The sequence below is a fragment of the Leguminivora glycinivorella genome, chromosome Z, assembly GCF_023078275.1.
Source record: "Leguminivora glycinivorella isolate SPB_JAAS2020 chromosome Z, LegGlyc_1.1, whole genome shotgun sequence".
Taxonomy (NCBI): domain Eukaryota; kingdom Metazoa; phylum Arthropoda; class Insecta; order Lepidoptera; family Tortricidae; genus Leguminivora; species Leguminivora glycinivorella.
Window position 1 is genome coordinate 2,879,351 of NC_062998.1, and position 24,985 is coordinate 2,904,335.

The window sequence follows — 24,985 nt, forward strand, 5'->3', positions numbered from 1 at the left end:
CGAAAACACGTGTATCGGGGCTAGTACTCAAGGCTCTCAAAAAGTGTAGCTATTTTGAGTTATTCAAATAAAACAACATGAATAGTCTGAATTTAATTATGTATATATCACAACATCCACTGCATAAGCACATCAGCTCCGAACATTTAATTTAAAAAGTCTTTTTTTACGATTGCACCTTACGGGGCACTGTTTTTTACACCTGCATCCGACAATTTCGAGGCATGTTTCTGCAGCAACAGGCAACGTTGCGGGCAAGTAGGCTCCCAAATCCCAATTGTTACAGACTTTCGTCCAGCCACAAGTAGCAAATAATGGCAAATTTTGAATTGGGAACCCTTACAAAAATGGTGCAAGGCAGCTTTTGTCGGTGAAATGCTGTTAATTTGGCGGTCTTTTTTGGTTAATAACTATTTTCGGCACTCGTTAACCAAAGTACAGGACGCAGATCTGGAATAATAAATATGTCAAGTAAGAATTATCCATAAATTATGCAAATCATATAGATAACTAACTATTTCACAAGATGTATTAGGATCAGATGTAATATCTGACCTATCATATCAATCGATCATTTCATGTAATATAAATAGTTAAATTCAGACTATATAGGAGTGTGTTGTTTAATTTGAAGTACTCTAAATAACTACACTTTTTGAGAGCTTTGAGTACCTTTACCTCACCTCATCGAATCATACAAGCTGACCCGTACCGTACATCAAGATCGCCCTGCCACGTCACTTTCGTTATTTTTTATCTCGCGTTTCGTAATATATTTATATAACAAACTATATATTTTCATAAACTACATAAATGTGGTTTTTCATTCATATTTATTGATTTTAGATATATATTGTATAGAAAGAACAAAATAGGATAATGTTATAAAATAGTTATCACATTTAATTTTTTTTTAATTTTTGTATTTTTTTTATTTTAAGTACATTAATCACTAAAATAGCCATAAAATACAATGACTACGGCTTTCGTGTGTTAAAAATAGTGATTATACCTGAAATCATTGACAAAACTTATTGAAATGAGCATTCAAATCACCCTATCGGGCGATGTAAATTATTTTTTATCACTCGTCGTATAATATATTTCTATAACAAATTATACATTTTCTAAAACTAGATAAATGTACCTATTAAATAATATTTTTTATTTAGAAAAACCATTACAGTTTTCATAAAATGTGTAATAATATGTATAAAAAAAAATCTCGTTTTCAGATTTTCCCATTTTATTTTGTATTTTTGTTCTAAAATACATTTTTTTTGTTCCAAAAATGAATTCCTCGTCCTCCATTTATCCGAAAATGATATATCGCATGCCCTATTTTGTATAGTTTTAGAGAAATATGGTTTCAAAGGAAGCGCGGAGGCGCCAGCCTTCCCCCCCTCCTCCTTCCTAAATTAAGGGGGGCTCTCGATGCCTCCCGATCTTTATCTACTCAGGACCACCAAATGAACAACTGTGCCAAGTCTCAGTGCTTAATCATAAAATGCAGGGTTCCCATACAAGACATAGCAATAGCGTCCCCAGTAGTTCGGGAGAATAGATCACAGGCACTTAGTAGGGGGAAATTAGCTAAAATTACGGCATAATTAATGGAAGGTTTTTTTTAATTGAAATATGTACGTTATAGACTGAAGTTATTTTTCATCAACCCTCCCCACTCCTCCCCCCTCTGCGTCACCCCTCTACCCTCCTTTAAAGTGCCGAAAATGCGGTTTTTCTCGATTTCTGACAAAACTGTTGAAGATACAGAAAAAGCGCGTAGGAATGAAGTAATCCTTAATAAATTTACTACAAATCATTCATTAACACTTTGGTTCTAGCACTTATAGTTTTCGCGTGATCCGTCACGAAAGTTGGTCCTTTGCTGCAATTTTCGTTAAGTTTTCACCCAAAATGCTTACGAAATCGTCGAAATTTGTTTGATATGACTAAAATATTTTAACCCATGACTAAAATAAAATTAAGGGAGAAAAATCACTACCATGGGTGGAATTTCCAATATGTCTTGGAATTCCAATAACTATTTAAGACGTAATATTTTCACAGTAGTAGTCGCTAGGAGTACCATTGATCCATATAGTATATCGATGACTGGGGATGAGCTTTTGGTAGCTGTTGGTAGAGCCCCGGAGTTTCAATCCAGAAGCCGTGAGTTCAAGTTCCACCCATGGTAGTGATTTTTCCCCCTGAAATTCATTTTCAGTTTATAATATTTTAATAATATCAAACAGATTTCGTAAGCAATTTGGGAGAAAACTTAACATTCACTAAAGAAAATTGCAGCAAAGGACCAACTTTCGTGATGGATCACGCGAAAACTATAAGTGCTAGAACCAAAGTGTCAATGAATGATTTGTAGTAAATTTATTAAGGATTACTTTGTTCCTACACGTTTTTTCTGTATTTTCAACGGTTTTGTTACAAATCGCGAAAAACCGCATTTTCGGCTATTTAAGGGGGGGGAAGAGGGGTGACGCAGAGGGGGGAGAGATGGGGAGGGTTGATGAAAAATAACTTCGGCCTATAATGTACATATCCCAATCAAAAAAAATCTTCCATTAATTATGCCAATATTTTCATACATAACTTTCCAGAAGCAACGTACTAACTGTAAAGCCTGGCAGGCCTATGAAGTTAGGCATCATGGTCTGTGAAATGCGTAATGTTGGCGCGTGAGCGGCGGCGGTGCTGCGCTGCTTCTGTGATTGACTTCGTTTATGTTTTCAGTTACTTGTTGAGATTATATTATTGTCATTATTGAGTGATTAGATAAATAAGTAGAGCATGAAGGAGGTAGGGCATACTGAAGAAGGTAGGGCATAGCGAATGATATTCCGCTTTGTGTGGTAGGGCACAGCACAGCGCATATCGTCTCGCTCGAATCTAGAGCAGAGCTCAACTGGGGTAGTACCTCCGCCTTACAGAAGACCGCAGCCAAATAGCACTAGACCCTACTCATAGTGTTGTGTTCCTGTCGGTGAGTAAGGCTGCCAGAGCTCAACGAGGGTGCGGTGAGCTGATGACGGGAGGACTTACGGAACTAACTTGTTCCGTCTATTGTCCTTTGAGTCGTCGGCAACCCGAACCCTCCTTAGAACTTGTACACTCCTTTTTGCTGTGTACTTAACACAGCAAAAGGGAATGTACAAGTTTCTAATGGGGTGGCAACGCGTATGTGACACTGTTTGAGTTGCAGGCGTCCATAGGTTACGGTGACCGCTTTACATCAGGCGGGCCGTATGCTTGTTTGCCACCGACGTAGTATAAAAAAAAAAGTGAAATAAATGTTACAATTGATGAAGTTCAGCGTAATGAGCTTAAAATGTGTGCACGTTTTTATTAACGGCGAAAGGGTAGGTCAAAGTTGGTATTTTTACCAAAACCAACGCCTGACTTGACTTCCTGGATATTTCTTACAGTCTCAAAATCCAATGCATAAAACACATTCGTTGTACTTACAGTCTTCATCAGATATATCAGGCCCCGTAGCCGAATTGCATTTCTCCGACGCCAAACGAAAACGAAACGTAGTCCGGCTCTGTCTCGCCAATATGCAAGAGCGATAGGGATAGATATCTACTAGCGTTTCGTTTCGTGAGCGTTTCGTAAGCGTTTGTGCCATTAGCTACGCAACCAGAGATGCAAAGGCCCTCACAAGACTCTAAGGCAGCGTCCACACTCATGAGACGCATGTCTTGCGGCGCGGAACGGACGTCTCCGCTACGCCGCCCGAATGTAATTCAAAAACGTCTCCTCAGTACATTTTGTATAGGAAGGACGTAAGACGCGCCCCAGGCGGCGTGGCGGCGGCCTGGCGTGCGCCGCACCGCCGCAAGACTTGCGTCTCATGAGTGTGAATGGTCCCTAACGCCTTGGTAATAGAGGCGTGTTCAGATATTTGTGAGCGCCTTCACAGCTCTGATATATCTGATGGCGACTGTAGGTTATTCTCATACAATAAATTATATTGTTAGTGCTAGGCTTGTATTGTAGGTACATACATATTGTACTTGTAGCATACCTACTGTGTACTCGCCAGTTCACACTCCACACACCGGTTGGTGCACATTACACATTATGAGGAGAAAAAATTAAGTAATTAAAATGAATAACAAAACGATTTTTAGGGTTCTATACCTACCAAAGGGTAAAACGGGAACCTATTTCTAACACTTCGCAGTCCGTCCGTCTGTCACTGCTGTTGTATCTCATGATCCATGATAATTAGTCAGTTGAAATGTTCACAGATGATGTACTTCTGTTGCTGCTAAAACAACAAGTACTAAACACATAATAAAATCAATATTTAAGGGGGTTCCATACAAAAAAAACATTAGTTTTTTTCGCTGTTTTTTTATAGATAATCGTATGGAACCCTTTGCGCGATTTCGACTCACACTTAGCGAATTTTTATTAGGGTTCCGTACCAAAAGGGTACGACCGTCTGTCACCAGGTGTAGGTATCTCATGAACCGTGATAGCTCGACAGTTGAAATTTTTACAGATGATGTACCTATTTCTGTTGCTGCTATAACAACAAGTACTGAAAACATAAGAAAGTTTATAATTAAAGGGTCTTTCATACAACAAACATAATTTTATTGCCGTTTTTGTAGATAATGACACGCAACTCTTCGTGCGCGAGTCCGACTCGCACTTGGCCGGTTTTATATTTAATAGTGTGGCTCAGAAATACGAAGCTATATCTTTAGGCTAGCCTTTTTAGGCAACCCTAGGCACGCCACGTAAATATAAACATAATGTTCGATTTCGGTTCGATTCGGATTCGAACTGAGGAGCTTCAGCTTCATAGGCAGCGTCACTACCCACTAAGCTAACCGGTCGTCTAAACCCAATTGTTCTTTACTCGTTCATATACCGGACGCTCTCTCTGTCGGTTCCAGCGGGAGAACAACAATTTTAATGTACGAGTAGTTTCTTTTTTTCGAGAGCAACGTAAATATAATCTCTAATATAGAGATTTCAGGATTATCAATATTTCTAAATTTAGGCGAAGTTTCTGACAATCAATTAGTCTCCATATCAGATTTAAATTCAATCGACCCTATGCGCCTTGACCAGGTAAAAAATATTTTATTATTAGGTATTACCTATCCTAGACATAACATGGCATAGCAATAAAAAGTCTAGTAATTTAAAAGTGTATTAATACCTACATAGTAATAAATGGTAATTTTTATTTTCAGGGGACAGAGGATTATCCGGAATTATTAAACAAAGAGAAGAAACCAAGAAAAAAGCGAAGAAGGGCATGTCGCACCTTAACTTCAACCCAAAAACTCGATTCCGAAACTGATACACAGGATTTTTCTCCCAGTGATGGCTCAGATTTTGACCCGGATTCAGCCAGTCGATTTAGTGATGACTCAATGCATTTTATTATTACTTAGCAATATGCATTTGTAAGAGAACAACTCCTCGAACTGCTGCATGACACTTGCAGTCGAGGGTACCTTGCAAATGCATACTGTTGAGTGACACCGTCTGCCGTTCCCGCCTGCCGCTGCCATCGCTGTCTTATGTGTTTAAACGTGTTATGCTTAAGTCCATGTAATTACCACTATCCACCGCCCTACTCGGCTGTCAATGTTGGTATAATAAGACCTCAGATTACGACAAAGTTTTTTCTTGCATGTCACTCGGAATGCGTTAGCAGTGGACTGTAGCAAAACACTTAAACATCTACAATGGTAACGTTATGGCGGGTAAAAACACTATTTTTACAGTTTTGTTACATTTTTCTGTGAAAAGGGTGTCTTATTCATCTACATAGTGAAATAATAAAAAAGCACTTTTAAAATTGTGTCGCTAACTTCAAACTCGGGTAAATCCATTCTGCTTTAAGGTTGATTATGTATAATAGTTATTTGTTTTACAAGGGGGCAATGTAGTTGTTTAACCGCACGTGCCAATATTGATACCTGAGCAAGCGAAAGATTCCAATATTGAACCGCGAGCGTAGCGAGTGGCTCAAAAAGTGGAATCTTGAGCGTTACGAGGGTATCAAGGCACGAAGGTTAAACAAACTTTGCCACCGAGTGAAACACAAAATTTTTCACTACACCAAGACTATGAAAATGTGCACTGTAGAACATCAAAATAAATAAAAAATATCAATTTATTTAACGTTTATGATTCAAATTCATCATTTATACGTGAATTCTAACACCCAGCTTTAGACATCAAGTTAAAATTTGTATGAAATTACTTTGCACTCTTGTGGATAAAATGCAATTTTGCTATCTGTTTTCGAATAGCAAAGAAAGCCTTTATCAGTTGGTGTGGTGAAAAAATATTTATATAGGTACCTAATCTGAAAAAGAATCAACCTTATAGCAGAATGGATTTACCAAAGTTTGAAGTTAAGCGACACAATTTTCATCCATTCCCTACTAGTAATAAATAAATACATCTCTGAATATTGGGTTAAAATTGTTTCGGTTGAATTGAAATTCTAATAAATTAATAAACAATGAGTAACAAAATTTGTTTTATTAACCAAGGGCCCATTTCTCGAAGCTACAAGTTGCACACAAAGTTACAAACGGTTGTCAATGTCTAATATGACAAGTTGGAAAGAGATCCGACTTCCGCTTGTAACGTGTAACTTTCTGTTTTGAGAAATGGGCCAAAGTGGTCTTCATGTCTAGGTATCTTAACTGTAGACTAAGGGCCAGCCACTGATTAATGTTAAATATGGCGGGGTAGCTCTCACTCCTAAGAGAACAGTTAAAACCATCTATACGATGAATTTAACCACAAAATAAAGTTCTAATAAAACATAAAATTATCTTACAATAAAACTAAACTATTAAATCTAAATTACAATTACAGACGGTTTGGTCCAACGTACCCTTAGGGTGAGTAGCACCAAACTGTGAAAACTTCTCATACACGAATGAAAAGTTTTGACAGTTATATACGGGACGACAGCTGCCGCGCCATATTTGACATTGATCAGTGTGTTAAAGTGTGTTGGTACAACTCGCCCTTATTGACCCATCGTCCGTCATTCCGCCGCCGATTTCGTTGCTCGTTGTTGGGCTATCCGTCGTTATAGCAGGCTCGTTGCTCGGCGAAGAGATCGGCCTTTTGCTGGGCTAGCTTGGAATGAGAATGCGCATAGTTGGTCGCCCTGTTGCCCGGGCGGGCTCGACGCAGGGCGGCGGTTGCTCAGTTTCCTGGGTGGGCTCGTTGAACAATTCAATGATTTTAGGGTTTCGTTCCTAACCTTATAGTTTTGTCATGTCCGTCCGTCTGTCCGTGTTTCATAGCCACTTTAATCAGTAACCATAAAGCCTACGTTGATGAATTTTTACACGAAGGTGTGTTTTGAGTGCCGCTACTAGGATTTGTATATAAATAATGAAAAAAAATTAGGGGAGAGGGGGCACTTCATACATGTAACTAAGTATTTATTTTTTTTGGCAAATATCCTAGTGTGGTAGGTACATTATTAAATAATCGCTCTTTTTTATGCCAAAACTCAAATTACGATGACAATAATTTAGTTTATTTTTTAGTAATGATCACTCATTCAACCTATAAAGGTTCAATAACCTCGCCGAGAAATATTAATCCTGTCAACAAATGTTGATCAGATGGGTTGTGACATCAGGTAATGGTTGATCCGTTGGCAATAGTTAATATTAACAGTTTTTGTTGATCTGATGTATGACTGACTCTGCATACAGATGATGCTCGATCAGATCTGATATCTGATCAACAATAGGTTGTCCCTTCTGGTTAGGTTACGTTAAGTCCAAATAAATAAGATTCACCTTTTTAACACGTATCACGTGTCTTTTTATTTTAAATAGTATTTTTTACAGTTTAAAATCCTACCTAAAAAGTTTTACTGTAGGGCGATTCTCAGGGATGACGTTTGGTGCCTGATTTCGGTGCTGATTTTTATTTACTACTTTATTGATATGTCATGCAGTTAATTTAATAAAATATAGCCTAAATTTAAAAAATATTGGTGGTGGAGACCTGCATTAGAACCTTATGGTTTGTAAGAAATCTGACATTTTTATTTCACCGAAATTATGTATGGGCACTGTAATCAATTTGCCCCACTGAATTCAATTTTTTAAACATTATTCCACATTTCAACTTAATATATAACGTATTATTCAATTTATATTTTGTAATTTTAATTCGATGAAGGGTCATGTAAAAAGGCTCATAATCGCGCAATTTTACTAAATTTAACATGGTAATATGCTAGTCATTATTGAGTAGAGAATTTTGTACCCATAGTATGGCTTAATTTGCTTAGAAACCTAGTTATATGTTTTAACAAAGTATATCGTAGTATTTAAGTATGAAATGTTACAAAATAATGAACATTTAATCAGTTTACAACGTGGCAATTGAAGTCGGTGGTCACTTTTTTTGATATCGATGGTCAAAAAATCCACCAAAACCACGGAAATCAACTCCACTGATATCAAATTTTATAGCTTTTTTGGAGATAACTGCAATAGCTTGCACGATACAGAGATGTCATAATGACGTAATTACATACTTTCAAGAATTTATTAGTACCGTACAGAACGACAAATGCACCTAAACTATGGGAGGAAATTGATCCACTGAATGTTAAAAAACATGGGACCAAACCCTGCGAACGATTGAGAAACCTTCAAAAAGTCCCCTTTTTAAAACGGTACTTCATTTCCTCTACACTGAATGGTTAAAACATAGCTAAAACATACTTTATGTCCCTGATCTACTAATTTGTAAGAGTACTGTCATGTTTAAAAAATTACACCGAAATCAGTCATTAGCCCGGGACACATGGTAAATTTGTCTTTGCTCGATGAGTTTAGCTAACATATTATTTTTATGCAGAAAATATGATAGGTTAACTAATACCTTATACGTGAATATCTGTAACAACTGCGATTAACAACTCCATCTTGAGTTATGATTTTTTGTTTTGCAAATTCTTGGTGCGGGACACGCCCACCGACGGTCATTTTTCGCATTCAATATTTTATTACTTATATTATAAAAATAATAAATAAACAATGTTATAGTGCACCAAATAGAATAGAGGCTAAAGATTATGCCTGATTTTATTCAGATTTTTAGAACAGTCCGTTCTGACGTTTTTTGCCCCGGACACGTAAACATGCGCCTCCTGAGAAATGCCCTGTAAATATGACAAATAACATTTAATCACAAAGTAGAAGCCTACTTCCCTTAGCCGTCAGGCGGAAACGAAAACAATTAGCCACAGACTTCCTTAAACCAAAGATTTAGGGCCAGTTGCATCAACCACATTTGACAGTCACATCATCGCATCGCAAAAGGCTTCGTCATTGCTTATCTTTAATTAAAAGTAGGCAAAGGGACGGATGCACCGAATTTTAGCTGGCTCAAACGCCCCCTTCATTAAGTGCTAGTTCAGACACAGCGGAAAGCGCTTCGCTTTTTAGTCACTTTTATTGTTGTTTTGCGTGGGAGCACTGCTGTCCGGAACTCGGCCTGCGGCCTCGCGTGCTTGGGAGCCTCTCAGAGACGCTCCAGGCCTTCGGCCCTATGCGGAGCTCGGCTTTCGGCCCTCGCTGGGTTTCGAAGCTCAGCGTTGGGCGTGCGGCCCGCCGCTTCGCTTTTTAGACACTTTTATTGTTATTCTGCATGGGAGCACTGTCTGACCGGAGCTCGGTCTGCGGCCTCACGTGCTTGGGAGCCTCTCAGAGACGCTCCGGGCCTTCGGCCCTACGCGGAGCTCGACCTTCGACCTTCACTGGATTTCGAAACTCAGCGTTTGGCCTCCGGCCCGCCGCTTCGCTTTTCAGACACTTTTATTATTGTTCTGCGTGGGAGCACTTGTAGTTGTCCGTCCGGAGCTCGGTCTGCGGCTTCGCGTGCTTGGGAGGCTTGATATATTGTTGGATAGGTATTTAAAAAGGAATAGGGGTTTACCGAAATCATTTTTTGATATTGTTAATATTTTCGGAAATAATTGCTCCAAAAGTAAAAAAAAATGGTGTCTCCCCGCCAAGACTAATATGTATTCTGTGGTTCCATTTATAATTTACGGTTGTGTAGAATCTCTGCTACAACTATTGCTTTTTAGGGTTCAGTAGCCAAGATGGCAAAAACGGAACCTTTATAGTTTCGCCATGTCTGTCTGTCTCTCTATCTGTTTGTCTGTCCGAGGGTAATTTCAGAGACCGTTTGTACTAGAAAGCTGTTATTTGGCATGAATATACAAATGTAAGTATATTTTATTAAAACGTCCCACTTTGTCGTTTACCATTAAAGCGAGATTTACTTGTATTTTTATATGAATAAACTCACCAAGCGGCTTTATAGCAATCGACAAAGAGGGACGTTTTGCTGTGCACACTCACAAATAGTTATTAGTTATTAGGTATGTGACTTACTCCTCCATTTATTTGTTTACGGTCTCTCAAAACAAATGACTGGCGCGCCTGTGCTGAGGCACGCACGGCCTCGGGGTGATTATTAGGGTTCCGTACTTAAGGGTAAAACGGGACCCTATCACTAAGTCTTCGCTGTCCGTCTGTCTGTCACCAGGCTGTATCTCATGAACCTATTTAGACAATTGAATTCTTTACAGATAATGTATTTATGTTGTTATAACAACAAATACCTACTAAAAACATAATAAAGTGAATATCATATATATGCGGATAATGGTACGGAACCCTGCGTGCGCGAGTCCGACTCGCACTTGGCCGGTTTTATTACTTTACGATATCGGCACAGAATAAGTAATAATACTACATAATATGGGCATCGGTTGCTGACAGCGTGATAGTAGAGATTACATAGCTAGGCCGTTTAAGTGGGAAATGTCTCGGATACCATGTAATCGTCGGCTGAGGCGAAGCCGAGGTGGACTAGCATGTGATTCGAAGCTTTCCCATTTACCGGCCGAGGTTTGTATAGGTACTATTTTTCCGTAAATCCGCCGAACGATGTGAGCTGTAGAGGATACCTACTCGATCAGCTGATCGTAAAAACCGGCTCCATATTGGAATGACAAGGCCTAGGCCGGGAAAGTTGTACGAAATTCTAATGTCCTCTTCTGTTGCCATGCTCTAAATGGGTACTTCCGAGCCTATTTTTAGGCACGTAATGACAACATTTCTCTGCATAAATACTTGAGAATAAGTTATTTTCCCCTCACTAGCTCGGAAACACGTGTTTTGTCCTTTAATACCATCGGGTAAAAACGCATTTTATCCACTAGTGGACAAAGTAATTTGACCTTGAATAGAGGCAAATTTTCTGCTTTAAAATTCGGCAAAACGGAGTCCGTTCGATCTGACTCCTACTTTCCGGGGTGCATCTGTCCTATTACCGACAGCCTAGAACTCCTAGGTGTGGAGTTGAGTTTAGTCCTCAACTTTGGCACCTTCATTGAGTCTAAAGCACAAACTGCGGCCAGAAAGCTGGGCATCCTAAATAAGGTGAAGTGATACTTCACACCTGGACAGCTTCTAACACTCTATAAAGCTCAAGTCCGATCCTGTATGGAGTATTGCAGCCACCTGTGGGACGGCTCAGCCAAATACCAACTCGCTGCTTTGGACTCAGTGGAGCGCAGGAGGATGATTGGCGACAAGAAGCTAACGGCCAAGCTACAGTCTTTGGCCCATCGGCGGAAAGTCGCTAGTCTGTCGATGTTTTACAGGTTGCACTTCGGGGAGTGTGGTCAAGAGCTACACGAGCTTATTCCACCGTGCCCATTCTACCATCGGACTCTTAGACGCACGGCCGGTCTCCATCCTTACTTGGTTGATATTCCACGAATCCGCACGAAGCGCTTTGTTTCTTCTTTTCTTATGCGCACTGCCAAGGAGTGGAATTCCTTGCCGGCGGCTATATTTCCGGGCTCATATAACCCGGCAACCTTCAAATCAAGAGTGAACAGGCATCTTCTGGGCGAGCTCACTCCATTGTAGGCCACGTCTTTGCCTTGGGCTAGTCTGTGGTCAAGAGTAAGCCCATTTATAATTTAAAAAAAAAGAAGATAAAAGTGGGTTAATCTAGTTATATGTTTTACCACCTGTAGAACTACTGGAAGCAGTGATAAACGCGTTTTTTGCGTTGTACTTTCCTCGCTATAGTGAGGGAAAAAGTTTTTCCTCTCATTAGCTTGGAAACACGCGTTTTGTCCTTTAATACCAGCGGGTAAAAACGCATTTTATCCATCAGTGGGTAAAGTAATTTGGCATTGAATAAAGTCAAATTAACTGCTTTAAAATTAATAAAAGTAGGTGAATCTAGTAATAAAGATGATTTACCACCTGTGGAACTAGTAGGAAGCAGTGATAAACGCATTTTTTGCGTTGTAGTTTCCTCGCTATAGTGAGGGGAAAAGTTTTGTGTTACACTCTGGTGCAAATGTATTTTACTTCTCGAATGTTAAAAAACTCGCAAGTTCAGGATTCTATTCTCGAACCACTCCCTTCGCTCGTGGTTCAACTATTGAATCCTTTCACTTGCTCGTTTTTCAATTCCAATTTGCCCCCTTGTATAACAAATAACTATTGTGTTACACACGAGTGCAAATGTATTTTACTTCTCGTGTAAAATGTATTTTAATTCCACACTCGGCGTTACAATACAACTTTGCACTCTTGTATAATAGATAACTATTTCACCACCCCAACTGGTAAAGGCTTTCTTTGCTATTCGAAAACAGATAGCAAAATTGCATTTTATCCACAAGAGTGCAAACTTGCAAAGTAATTTCATACAAATTTTAACTTCATGCCTTAAGCGGGCTGGTATAATTTACTTATAAATGATGATTTTGAATCATAAATATTGAATTATTCAATGGATTTGATTTAGTTTTATAGTCAGTATTTTGTTCGTGTTGGTGTGGTGAAAAAGTTTGTGTTTCACTCGGTGGCAAAGTTTGTTTAACCTTCGTACCTTGAAATCCTCGCAACGCTCAAGATTCCACTTTTTGAACCACTCGCTACGCTCGCGGTTCAATATTGGAATCTTAATATTGGCACGTGCGGTTAAACAACTACTTTGCCCCCTTGTAAAACAAATAACTATTATACGTAAATTCTATCAGCAACATAGATAGTAAGTTAAAATGACTTTGCACTCTTGTGGATAAAATGCAATTTTGCTATATGTTTTCGAACAGCAATGTGAGCCTTTACCAGTTGGTGTGGTGAAAATAACTATTTTGGTTGTTACCACTGTCGACTACATTGAACACTGCGTAAGAATTTAAAAGATTTTTTTATGGCTACGATTCTAACTACATATTAGAAGGTTACTTAGTATGTACAATAGAAGGATATTGATTGCAGAGAATAGTGGCAACAGCGCACAATAGCAAACAACCAATCGTGGAGAAGGTGTTCCCTGATTGGTCCATTTGAATCAGATCAACAATTGACGGAGTGGATTTGTATAAAAAATGCTATGAATAGTTCGTAATTTTGCCGGCAGATGGACAGCAGTTGTTGATCCGATCGGAGCCACATTTGTATGCCGAGTCATACATTAGATCAACAAAAACTGTTGTGATCAACAATTGCCAACGGATCAACAATTAACTGATGCCAAAACCCGTCTGATCAACATTGACCGAGTGGAGATATCTATATATATATATATATATATATTTATATTTATCTAAATTACAAATGGATTTGGCTGTCAGTCGTTCACGTCGATTAGAAAAAATCCATTTTAAATAACTAAATGATTATTCATATTGTATTTTTTTCTTTTAGTATTGACATTGCAAATAGTACATTGCATGCCTCCGTCCATTGTAATAAAATCTGGGTATTTTGTCAAATCCATCCATACTGTGAATGGAGATACTGGGATTATTCGTGCACTTTATTACACTCCTCCCTGCTAGTCTTACTTCGTGCACTACTTTTGACTTGAACTACTTGAATAACAATTAGTCGTATCTTTGCGTAATGTATTTTTGTGACATAATTAATGTCATTTGATTTGACGTATATTATTTTAAAAATATATACCCAGTTGGTCGGGAAAAGCTTTGTACCTTAGAGGTGTAGTCCTAAGATAGTAGGTAAGTATTTATTTTGTAGTTAAGAACAAAGTGAATATTTAAATGTATTTGTTTTTTTTTGCCAACCGTACCACTTGCCACGAAAAGTGCACCTTGATAACGATCTTTATAATCATTTATTATCTCAGTTTAGGTTTATACGAGTACCAAACGAGTAGTATACGAGTAGAAAATATATTACCAAAACAATACAAACTATCATTAATTTATTTGAAATGAAATGAAATGAAATGATTTATTGTCAGACCACAGGTAAAAAATATAAAAGATGTCAAAAATAATAATAATCGTATCTTTTCCGCAGTCTACCATTTCTGGTGTACAATATTTTGGGGCATGCAAAGCATGCAATAAAAACTATTTACAATATTTACACAGTCACAAAAAGCTAAGCAAACAATATGAAAAATAGGTACCTACTTCAGAATATGTCAATTGTTATTATTATGTCAAATCGTAAATGTGCAATAATTACTTAAATATTTATTTATAATTGTCCATTATTATTTAAAAAGTCAAGTGGGGAATAGAACATTTTATCCAAAAGCCATTCGTGAAGCACTTTCTTAAATTTTGTATTGTCATGGTCCTTAAATACGTCTGGAATATTATTATAAATTTTGATTGACATGGAGAAAATGCTATTTTTGTAAAAACTTGACTTGGTTTGATGCGTATTTACCAATTTGTACACATTTCTCAAATTACGATGGAATCTATCATTCCTTTGATATAGGTTAAGGTTCTTTTTTACAAACATAGCCACTTCTTTAATGTACAAACAAGGCATCGGCAAAATCTTAAATTTGGTAAAAAGAGGCCTACAGGAATCTCTCTGGGATGCACCACAGAGCGCTCTTATACAACGTTTCTGCATCTTAAAAACTTTTAGCCAGTCCGTAGAATTTCCCCAGAATATTATACCGTATGTGAGGGTAGACTGAACATAACCAAAATACGACATTAGCCCCGCTTTTTCCGATGCATTATTTATCAATCTACGTATCGGGAACACAAACTTGGATAATTTCGTGCATAATTCGTCAATGTGAAATTGCCAATTACAATTGCTGTCGAGTATAAGACCCAAAAACTTTGTTGTCTCTGACTCCGTGATTGAGTCCGCTTTATGCGATATGTTGATTACCAATCCTGGTCTACGACTTGTATGAAATTGGACAAAGTGAGTTTTAGTTAGATTAATGCTTAATGAATTGTCGGTCATCCAAGTAATAATGTCATCGAGAGTATTATTAACTTCTCGTTCATATTCTTTTGTTGTGCCTGTACACCTTATCAAAGCACTACTATCGTCTGCAAATAATACTACTTGATTGTTCGTCTGTTGTGGGAGATCGTTTATATAAAACAGGAATAAGAGGGGGCCAAGAATACTTCCCTGAGGCACGCCTCTTGGATTAGGTCTGTACAAAGATCTTCTAGTCTCAATAGTATTACTTTTGGAACAATAATAATTAATTTCAGTACATTGGAATCTGTTTGAGAGATAACTTTTTAATCCATTCGAGAGCTAGCCCCCGAATACCGTAATGATCTAGTTTATTAAGCAAATTTTCGTGATTAACACAGTCGAATGCTTTAGACATATCGGTGAATACAGATGATATATGGATTCGTTTATCTATGCATTCATGAATAGTTTTCAGCAGTTGATATATAGCAAGATTTGTAGATCTATTCCTTCGAAAACCACACTGTTCGTTTCTTAATAGGTTGTATTTCTCAGAGTACTCAATTATTCTATTATACATAAGTTTTTCAATCACTTTAGATAAAATTGGGATCAAAGTTATAGGCCTATAGTTACCTAATCTGGTTTTTTCTCCTTGTTTGAAAAGTGGCTTAATAATAGACTTCTTTAATCTTTCCGGAAATAAACCAGTTTGAAAGGACAGATTTACTATATGCGCCAATGGATTAGATATTAGAAATGCAGTATCTTTTATTGTTTGTGTACTTATATCGTCACAACCTACCGCTGCAGTATTGTTAAGTGATTTTATTGCTCTGAAAACTTCTTGAGGACTAACAGGATAGAGATAAATACTTGTGAGATTATGTTCTATGTTCTTGCACAGGTTTTTATTACCCGTTACAACCTTAGGGAGTGAGTCTATGAAGTAGTTATTGAAGTGTGTTGCAATACTATCAGGTTTATGAACTAGTTCTCCATTGTGGTTTATCTGTTCTATCATGCTTGGCATTTCGTTGTTTCCTGTGTATTGTTTAATTATTTGCCAAGTGGCTTTACATTTATTTTTCGCTCTCTCTATTAAATTATGATTGGCCTGTTTTAGTGATTTTTTTACACATTTCTTTAACATGCATGCGTATTTTAAATATTGCTCCTTTACACACTTCAATCCCTTATATTGGTAATCCATGAATAGGCATCTTTTTACTTTGCTAGATATCTTGATTCCTTTTGTTATAAACTTATTTTTATTTCTAGATGTAATTTTAATCTTAATTTTGGGAAAGCACAAATCATGGAATAATTTAAATTCGTCGATAAAATTATTATATGCGCTGTTTACATCCTCAGCGTTTAGCACCTCCGAGAAGGATAACGCTTGCAAACAATTTATGAATTTTGAAACATTTTCTATACTATAATCTCTTTTATATACAAACCAGTATTTTGGCTGAAGTTTTTGTCGAAGTTTTAATGAAATTGTCTGAGCAGTATGATCCGAAAGAGCAAGATGGTGAACTTTTGTTGTTCCATTTTTAAAATTACATAAGATGTTATCGATACTGCTTTGCGATCTATGTGTTATTCTAGTAGGTTCAAGTATCCTGGGGTATAAGTTAAACGCGTCTAAAAGACTTTTAAACCAGTTTTTTATATTTGGATTTTTATTGTTGTTTTCAAGGAGGTCTATGTTAAAATCACCACATATTATGATTTTATGCTTCTTGTAACAAATCTTTAACAAAAACTATTATAAAAACGTAATCCAAAGTGCCACACCTGGCGGCCTAACTATCCGCGTTGTGTCCAAGACGAAGCCTGACCGACGAAGCTAGCAAGTCTCTCTACATGTTAGCTGAAATACTGTCAAACCATTCACTGTGATTACTCAGATTATTATAAGCAAAATGATCTTCGAATGAACTTTCTGGACAATTGAGATGCATGGGCGCAGTCCAAACCAGCTCGCCCCTTCAGCCGTGTCCCGTTGAAAATCGGAAAGATTCTATTCCTTAGCACATTTAATGTTTACAAATTGGATTCGCCTTCTGTCACCTAAACTGGTAATTTTATGTATGAGGTCATTGGTCATACAATTATTAATTTATACAGTTATTAATTCTGTATCTCTACTCGCATTGCTGCTGCGATTCTAAAATATTTAATATCCATATATTATGAATATTCAATAAATCATACAATGACATTTGTGATGTGACATGGATGTCAGATGTCACATCTGTTGGCACAATGATTGCGTTTTGTTGAACGTATTTGAGCTCAACATATAGGTTTATGCTTCTTCGAGATACGTTTTTTTCTTAGATATTATCTGCCTATACGGAGCACTACTGCCTAATCGAATGCCGTAAGTTTATGTCCTATTTAGTAACGTCAAAAACATGTGCCAAGACTGCCAACATTGAAGCTAAAATCGCACTCGTCGATAGCAGTGACGCTTATAGTATTTTTCGCCAGTCCGCTTTCATCTTGTATCCTTTAAAGTCTCATCTAGACGGCGCGCACTGGTCCCGTGAGCTAGTAAGCTATGCTATGACTGCTATAAGCAGTCGGCTATAGAAAAGAACAAAAGATGAGCACTCCTTTATAAATCACTCGACGATATTGATAGTTCACCGCTAGGCGAGTATAAACATCGCCACATCTCTTTTATTTACACGGGAGTGATTATCTTTTGTTCGTTTTTATAGCCAATAGCTCATAGTGTACTAGCCCGCGGTGGGACCACATGCGATTGTAGTTACACGGGTTACACACACCGTAACCGTAACGTAATGTAGCTCGCGTGCAAGTATATCAATAAAATAAATACTCACCCAATGTCTCGTAGACAGCGCAGTTCGTGCGCCACTCTCGTAGGGTGAGTGGTCGGCACCAAATGTTTCACAGCGAAGCATCTGAAAAATTATTACAATTTAATTCTGAATGTAGCTTGAAGACACTTTCATGCTGGTTCTTGTAAAATGTTACAAGAACTAGTATAAAAAAATCTTTAAACGCAAAAAAAATCTTTAAATGCAGTTTTACTAAGTTTTAAAAATAAAATAAAGCAAAAGGGTCAATCCGCGTCAATAGTAACATGAGTCACGATTTTATGGCATGTTCCATTTATTCACTTAGCAAGTGCAAGTTACTTTCCCGATATATGCGTAGATCCCTTAATTTGCAGCTGTAGTTCAAATAATCACTCAATGAAGTCGTGACTCGCGTTACTTTTACGTGGATTCACCCAAAATATCCCATCTATGATATTTAAGGTGTAAGAATTGAAACAATATTCAAGCATGCTGTCTCTTTCATTCAATACGTTTCGTTTTACACAGTAGGTAATGCACCTTACAAAGGTACTATTATATGTATTTTGCAAATGTCTTGCTACCCGGCCGAAGAGGAAAACCCAAGAAGTCTCACAACCAGGGCTGCAGAAGACCGTGGGAAGTGGAGAAGGAAAAGCCAGAAAGCGGATCCCTGCTCCGAGGCGCTCTAGCAACTGGTAAAATGCTAAGAGAGAGACGGAGTTATATCTTTGTTACTAACCTTTCTCAGCGCCCTGTACGCCGGAGTCCTGTCACAAGGATCCCAGGTAGACAGAGCTGAACATTCCCAAACTCTCTTTATTATTATTATTATTTGATCTTGGGATGTGTGTGTGTGGGGCGAAAGTAATATTAAGGCCGCACGCACGGTGCGACAACAGAGCAACACTTGAAGAGTGGCTGAAAGGTTGTCGAGAGGTGAGACTGCGGTAGCCAGATCCCGGTGATCCGTTCAGCAGGCCGCCGGCGTTATGACATTTTACACTTCCAACCTGGAGCATAGGTCCCGCTCTTGCGAATCTACTCTGGCGGGCCGGTAAAGGCAAGCGCAGAGGCGAGGGCTAGATGGAAGTGCCCTCTGGAATAGGGGTCCGCGGTGTCGCCACTCACCGTCAGCTCGCCACAAGCTGCCCCCGCGGGGTTATTATTATTATTATTATTTGTTTGTCTTTCCATATCTCGGGACCATGGGGTCCCGGACCTTTGGGAGGCATGCGTGGGGCCGAAGCCAACAGCACAGAGGCCCTTTAAGACATTTTAATCTAAAGGCAAGGGATACACGTGGCGGATACCATCCCCGAGCGCACAATGTGATACACCCGAAGATGGTCCCCGCCAGGTGCAAAGACTATTGCAGTGCCACACTTTTGTGTTGCGATGGGAACTAAGGTCATAAGGCTATTGTTTTGCAAATTGGATGGACTGGTTAATGGGCTATGGGAGGAGACTATCGGACACCTGCCGTGACAATTAGTCTCGGAGTTGTAGAAGACAGGCGGTGACTTGCCAACTCATTGAGTGGGCCCTGCAAAACGGCCGCACGCACGGTGCGACAACAGAGCAACACTTGAAGAGAGGCTAAGAGGTTGTCGAGAGGTGAGACTGCGGTAGCCAGATCCCGGTGATCCGTTCAGCAGGCCGCCGGCGTTATGACATTTTACACTTCCAACCTGGAGCATAGGTCCCGCTCTTGCGAATCCACTCTGGCCGGCCGGTTAAGGCAAGCTCAGAGGCGAGGGCCATAAAAAAACGGCCCTCTGGAATAGGGGTCCGCGGTGTCGCCACTCACCGTCAGCTCGCCACAAGCTGCCCCCGCGGGCTTATTATTATTATTATTCTCTTTATTTATTTTCTTTCTTAGGCTAGGCTGTTTATAATATGAATATAAAAGTAAAATACAAAAACACATACAAAACAATATAAAACACATATAAACACATTATAAAAAACCTAACCTAGGGTGCCGCCAGCAGCGGGGCAGGGCCCAAGCTGCCGGTGGTTAGGGCTGCAGAGAGAGGAACCGTCGAACTATCCGTGCTGTGTCCAAGATCACCGCCTTCTGCATCTGGCCCTTGATCCAGCCACCTAGCGAGAGTCTCTTAAGATGTTGGTCGAGACTCTTCGCTATGAGACCGTTCGCTGAAACGACTATCGGAACAATGATCGTTGATTCAACATCCCACATGGCGGTTATCTCGTGAGCCAAGTCTAGGTACTTACTGGACTTGTCCTTCTCGGCTTTCACGAGATTCTCATCATGGGGGATGGTGATGTCAACGAGCACTGCCCGGCGTTGCAGTCGATCTATTATCACAATGTCAGGTTTATTGGCTACAATAGTCCTGTCAGTGATAATAGATCGATCCCAATAGAGCGTGGCACGACCATTTTCGAGAACTGGCGCAGGTAAGTACTTGTAGTACGGTACTTCGCGGTCCACAAGGCCGTATTGAAGAGCAAGTTGCTGGTGAATAATCCTGGCTACGAGATTATGTCTGTGCAAGTACTCGCCGTTAGCAAGATGAGAACAACCGGAAATAATATGCCTGAGTGACTCTCCGGGACGGCGGCATGCCCGACAAATGTCGACCGTACCGTCCTTCAGGATATATTTCCGGTAGTTGTTCGTCATCATAACTTCGTCCGCAATTGCACAGGCAAAACCCTCGGTTTCTCCGAAGAGGTCCCCGAATCGTAACCAGTTCACCGATGCGAGCAGATCTACATCGGGTCCCGTGAGGGCCTTGTAGAACCGCCCGTGTAGCTGCTTGCTCTCCCATACCGCCCTGCGGTCCGCAGTACTTAGTACCACAGGTTTGCGCCAGTTCTGTTTCGCCAAGGAGAGCGGCGTGAGGTTTCCGTCCACTGCCACCACATCACGATGCATCCCGCACTCGTTGTTAAGGAAGTAATTCCTGAGATTGTACACCTCACGGTTGTGGAGATCTTTGGCGTTTAGGAAGCCTCGACCTCCGCACTTCCGTGGGATGTACAATCTCATAACAGACGAGCGCGGGTGTAACATACGGTGTGTGGTAAGCAGTGAGCGGACCCTCCGATCCAGGGCGTCCAGCTCAGTCTGGGTCCACCGTAGTATGCCAAAGGAGTATATGAGTAGAGGCATTACCCAGGCGTTAAAGGCGCGCACTTTGTTGCCTCCTGACAAAAGACTGTTAAGGACTTTTGTCAGCCGACTGAAAAAGCGCTCCTTCACCGACCGTCTAATGCCAACATCCTCAATACCCAACGACTGTGACATACCAAGGTACTTATAGGTTTCTGATTCAGAGATAGATCTGAACGACATCGTCTCAGAAAGTTGTAAATTTTCTGAATTTACAACCTCCCCCGCTGCACATGCATGACCGCACACTTATCGACACCAAACTCCATTCTGATGGCGGTACTGAAAACTTCTGTGGTTTTCAATAGCACCATCAGGTCTTGGGTGTTCGGTGCAAATAGTTTGAGATCGTCCATGTACAGAAGGTGAGAGATGACTTCACCCTCTCTCCGAAGCCGGCAACCTAGCCCAGAATCCTTCAGCAGCGTGCTGAGGGGATTCAGAGCTAGGCAGAACCATAATGGACTCAAACTGTCACCCTGGAATATTCCTCGCTCAATCCTTATGAGGTCCTGCGGGCCAGGGGGCCATCCCTGCCTCCTGGTTGACGAAGGACTGTGGTCCACTGCCTCATACATGCAGCCAGGAAGGATATTAAAGCTGCATCAAGTTTATACAGCTCCAATACCCTTCTCAGCCATGAATGAGGCACCGAATCATAGGCCTTCTTATAGTCAATCCAAGCGGCCGAAATGGCCCCCTTGTTCCGCCGAACTTGTTGGCAGATGGTCATGTCTATGAGGAGGAGCTCTTTAGTACCACGGGACCCAACCCTACATCCATTTTGAGCGGGAGCCAGAATGTTGTTAGCGACAATATGCGCGTTAATTTTTGCTCTCAAAATGGATGTAAGGAGCTTGTAAAGTGTAGGCAAGCACGTGATGGGTCTGTAGTTTTTTGCTTCCGTGGTACTACCGGACTTATAGAGCAGGAAAGTAACACCAGTTGTTAGGGAAGGTGGGAGAGAACCAAGATCGAGGGCTTGTTGAAATTGCGTTGCCAAATGCGAGTGCGAGCATCGAAACCATTTTAGCCAGAAGTTGTGCAATCCGTCCGGTCCAGGACTTTTCCAGTTCTGGGCCGTACGGGTAGCACAACTTACGTCGTCGGGGCTGATGGTGATAGCCCCCATAGGCTCGATGCTCTCGCACTCGCGTTCGACAACGGTCATCCACTCACCCTCCGTGTGTTCGACGGGCACCGACCAGATGCTACGCCAGAAATCAGACATGGCAGTAGCATCCGGCAGCCGCACGTCAGACACACGAGGGTCGGTTTCCTCCCACCTTCGGTATACTTTCCTTTGGTCGCTTTGAAAAAGACGATTCTGCTGGAATCGGTCCACACGCTTTCTGTAGCGGCGAATACGGCTTGCCCATGCATAGACTTTCTGCTTCAGGAAGTCGATGCGCTCTGTGACATTGGCCAAATAGTCGCGGGGCCTGATGTCCGTCCCCGCGAACGCCTGGTTCACAAAGCGCATTACTCGGGGGCGATTATTACCCCTCTGAAGCAGATCAGCTTTGCAATGAGAGTCCTAAACGAGTTGATACGACGCTCGATCCGTACTTGCCATGCAGGGACACCTTCGGCGGTCCTAGTTGCACGGTCAGCGTCCGGAAACTTGACTCGAGCAACACGGCACGCCGCGATGGCCCCGCAGTACATGATCGAGTGTGTATCATCTAGATCTTTACTAGTCCGCATATATGGATCTAGTAAAGCATTTAAGGCTCCTATTAGCGCTAGATTGCGTCTATTCATGGGCAGACGTGGTAATCGTGGCCTAGGATTGCTTGTGGAGCGATACTGCGTAATCGCCTCTTCCAAAGACCTCCTCAGTTGCTCATTGGCAGGCTCACTCTCGCTCTGACTCGCGAAGTCCCCGCCGTCGTTACCGGAATCAACCCGCGGCGCCTCCGGTGCCAGGTCGGGTTCGGGCACCGGGTCCGGCGACATGGCGGGCAAATCCCGCCCCGAGGCAGGGTCCGCGCGAGTAGCGAGAGCCTCCTGGCGGAGCCGATCAAGTGTGGCGTCATCCAACCGCTTTGACCGCTGAATGACGCGCACCTGATCCGATAGCCGCTGCTCCGATACGGTGGTGGATGGCTCGAGTGCCTGAAACAGAGGCAGCATTCTCGAACGGTACGCGGATAGCCGGGTTCCCCCCTCTGTGGCCCCGTAATAGGCGCGCATGACATTCTCGTTTATTTCTCGAGTCCATGTCATGCGACGCACTACACCACCGGCAGCGGGAGCCGTGGGCGGGGCAGGATGTCCCGCAGGCCCCAAGCGTGCCGGCAGCGGTGGCCGCCCTCGTCGCGCAGGTGGTGGCGGCGGCGGCGGCGGCGGCCCGCTCTCGTCGCTGGACCCGTCGGTGTCGGGCGCCGTGGCGAACTCGTCGCCCGACGACGATGCGGACGGGGAGCTGGACGAGGCGGGCGGGGATGGTGGGCGTGCGTTTCTTTGTGCCGCTTTGGTGCGTGACCTCGTTAACATTTTCACAAATTTCACAATGCACTTATCGCCGTTTGACAGTTCATGCTGATATCCGTGTATTTAGATAGTATAGTAATTCGTTGGATGTTCTTCATTGTACATGATTTTAATGTAGCGTAAGAAATACACATAAACTGAACCACAAAAACCAAGAACGGCGATAAAAATACTATAAAAATAAATAAAATTGTGAAAATTTATCCAAAGACACGTCCGTCAGTGTCAGCGGTTTTTTTATTAATACTAGCGTCATCTAGCTGAGAGTCAACCAAAGGTGTAGCGCCATCTAGACGACCATACGTTTTGCTTGATGGTTTGTTTTTATCTATCTAGACGGAATTATACATGTGCTTTTTACCAACCTTTTCTCAGCGCCCTGTACGCCGGTGTCCTGTCTCAAGGATCCCAGGTAGACGGAGCTAAACGTTCCCTCTCCGATTTTGCGGTGTATGTCGAAGGTCTTGGCCAGCTTGGGGATTTTCGCCAGGAGCTCTTTCACCTGGTCTTCTGTGGAAAGACTTGAGGATGAGCGGGTAAGATTATACTAAGGAGTAGATTCTATAGACAGTTTTTTGATAGCTGATGATCTTGGGTTCAAATTCAAATCCTGTAATAATTAATTAACTGAATGATGAGCATAAGCCCCTATTAGTTGAAACAGAGTGGTCTCTCCAAACAACACCTGTTTACGAGTATGACGCGTATCTCAGCCCCCCTTTTAGGCTAAACTGTGTACCGTTGAGTGTTGATACATACAAGTTTTGTTGACTGATCAGTTTTTTCAATAATCATTGTATTATCAAAAGACTTGCAAATTGAATATACGAGTTCTATAGATGCCATGCCTTCAGTTTAGAAAACTTGAGAAATACATTTTTATTGATTACTAAATTGCAAAAGCCGATATTCACATACTTCGTAAATTATTTAAATCAAAATGTGAGCAAAATAATACATTACTTACTTTAATACTTTCGCATGATTTATGTTATTAAAGGGAAAAATATAAACAGCAAAGCTTAAAATTAGCCCTTCTCTTTCCTACTGTATCAATTAGAACGGGACGGACAGTATATGTGTATGCGTCGCATGTGTCACTGAGCCGATTGTAAAATTCATGCACTTTCGCCGGGCATTCATGTTTAATGATTGTCTGTAACAGAACAATGTTGACACAATTCTGTATCAAAGTAACTACC

The 24,985-nt window shown here is 40.8% G+C and overlaps 1 protein-coding gene across 2 annotated transcripts in view; it reads right to left on the reverse strand.

The window, feature by feature from the left end:
* The window catches only part of LOC125241157 (cell division cycle 7-related protein kinase-like), a 58,323-nt gene that overhangs the window by 30,978 nt on the left and 2,360 nt on the right, over positions 1 to 24,985 (reverse strand). For both annotated transcript variants that reach the window (XM_048149498.1, XM_048149499.1), the window contains exons 2-3: positions 24,149 to 24,293; positions 18,164 to 18,244 (exon numbers count right to left, since the gene is read on the reverse strand). In XM_048149498.1, the coding sequence (XP_048005455.1) occupies positions 18,164 to 18,244; positions 24,149 to 24,293 (226 nt within the window). The remainder of the gene's footprint in view (positions 1 to 18,163; positions 18,245 to 24,148; positions 24,294 to 24,985) is intronic.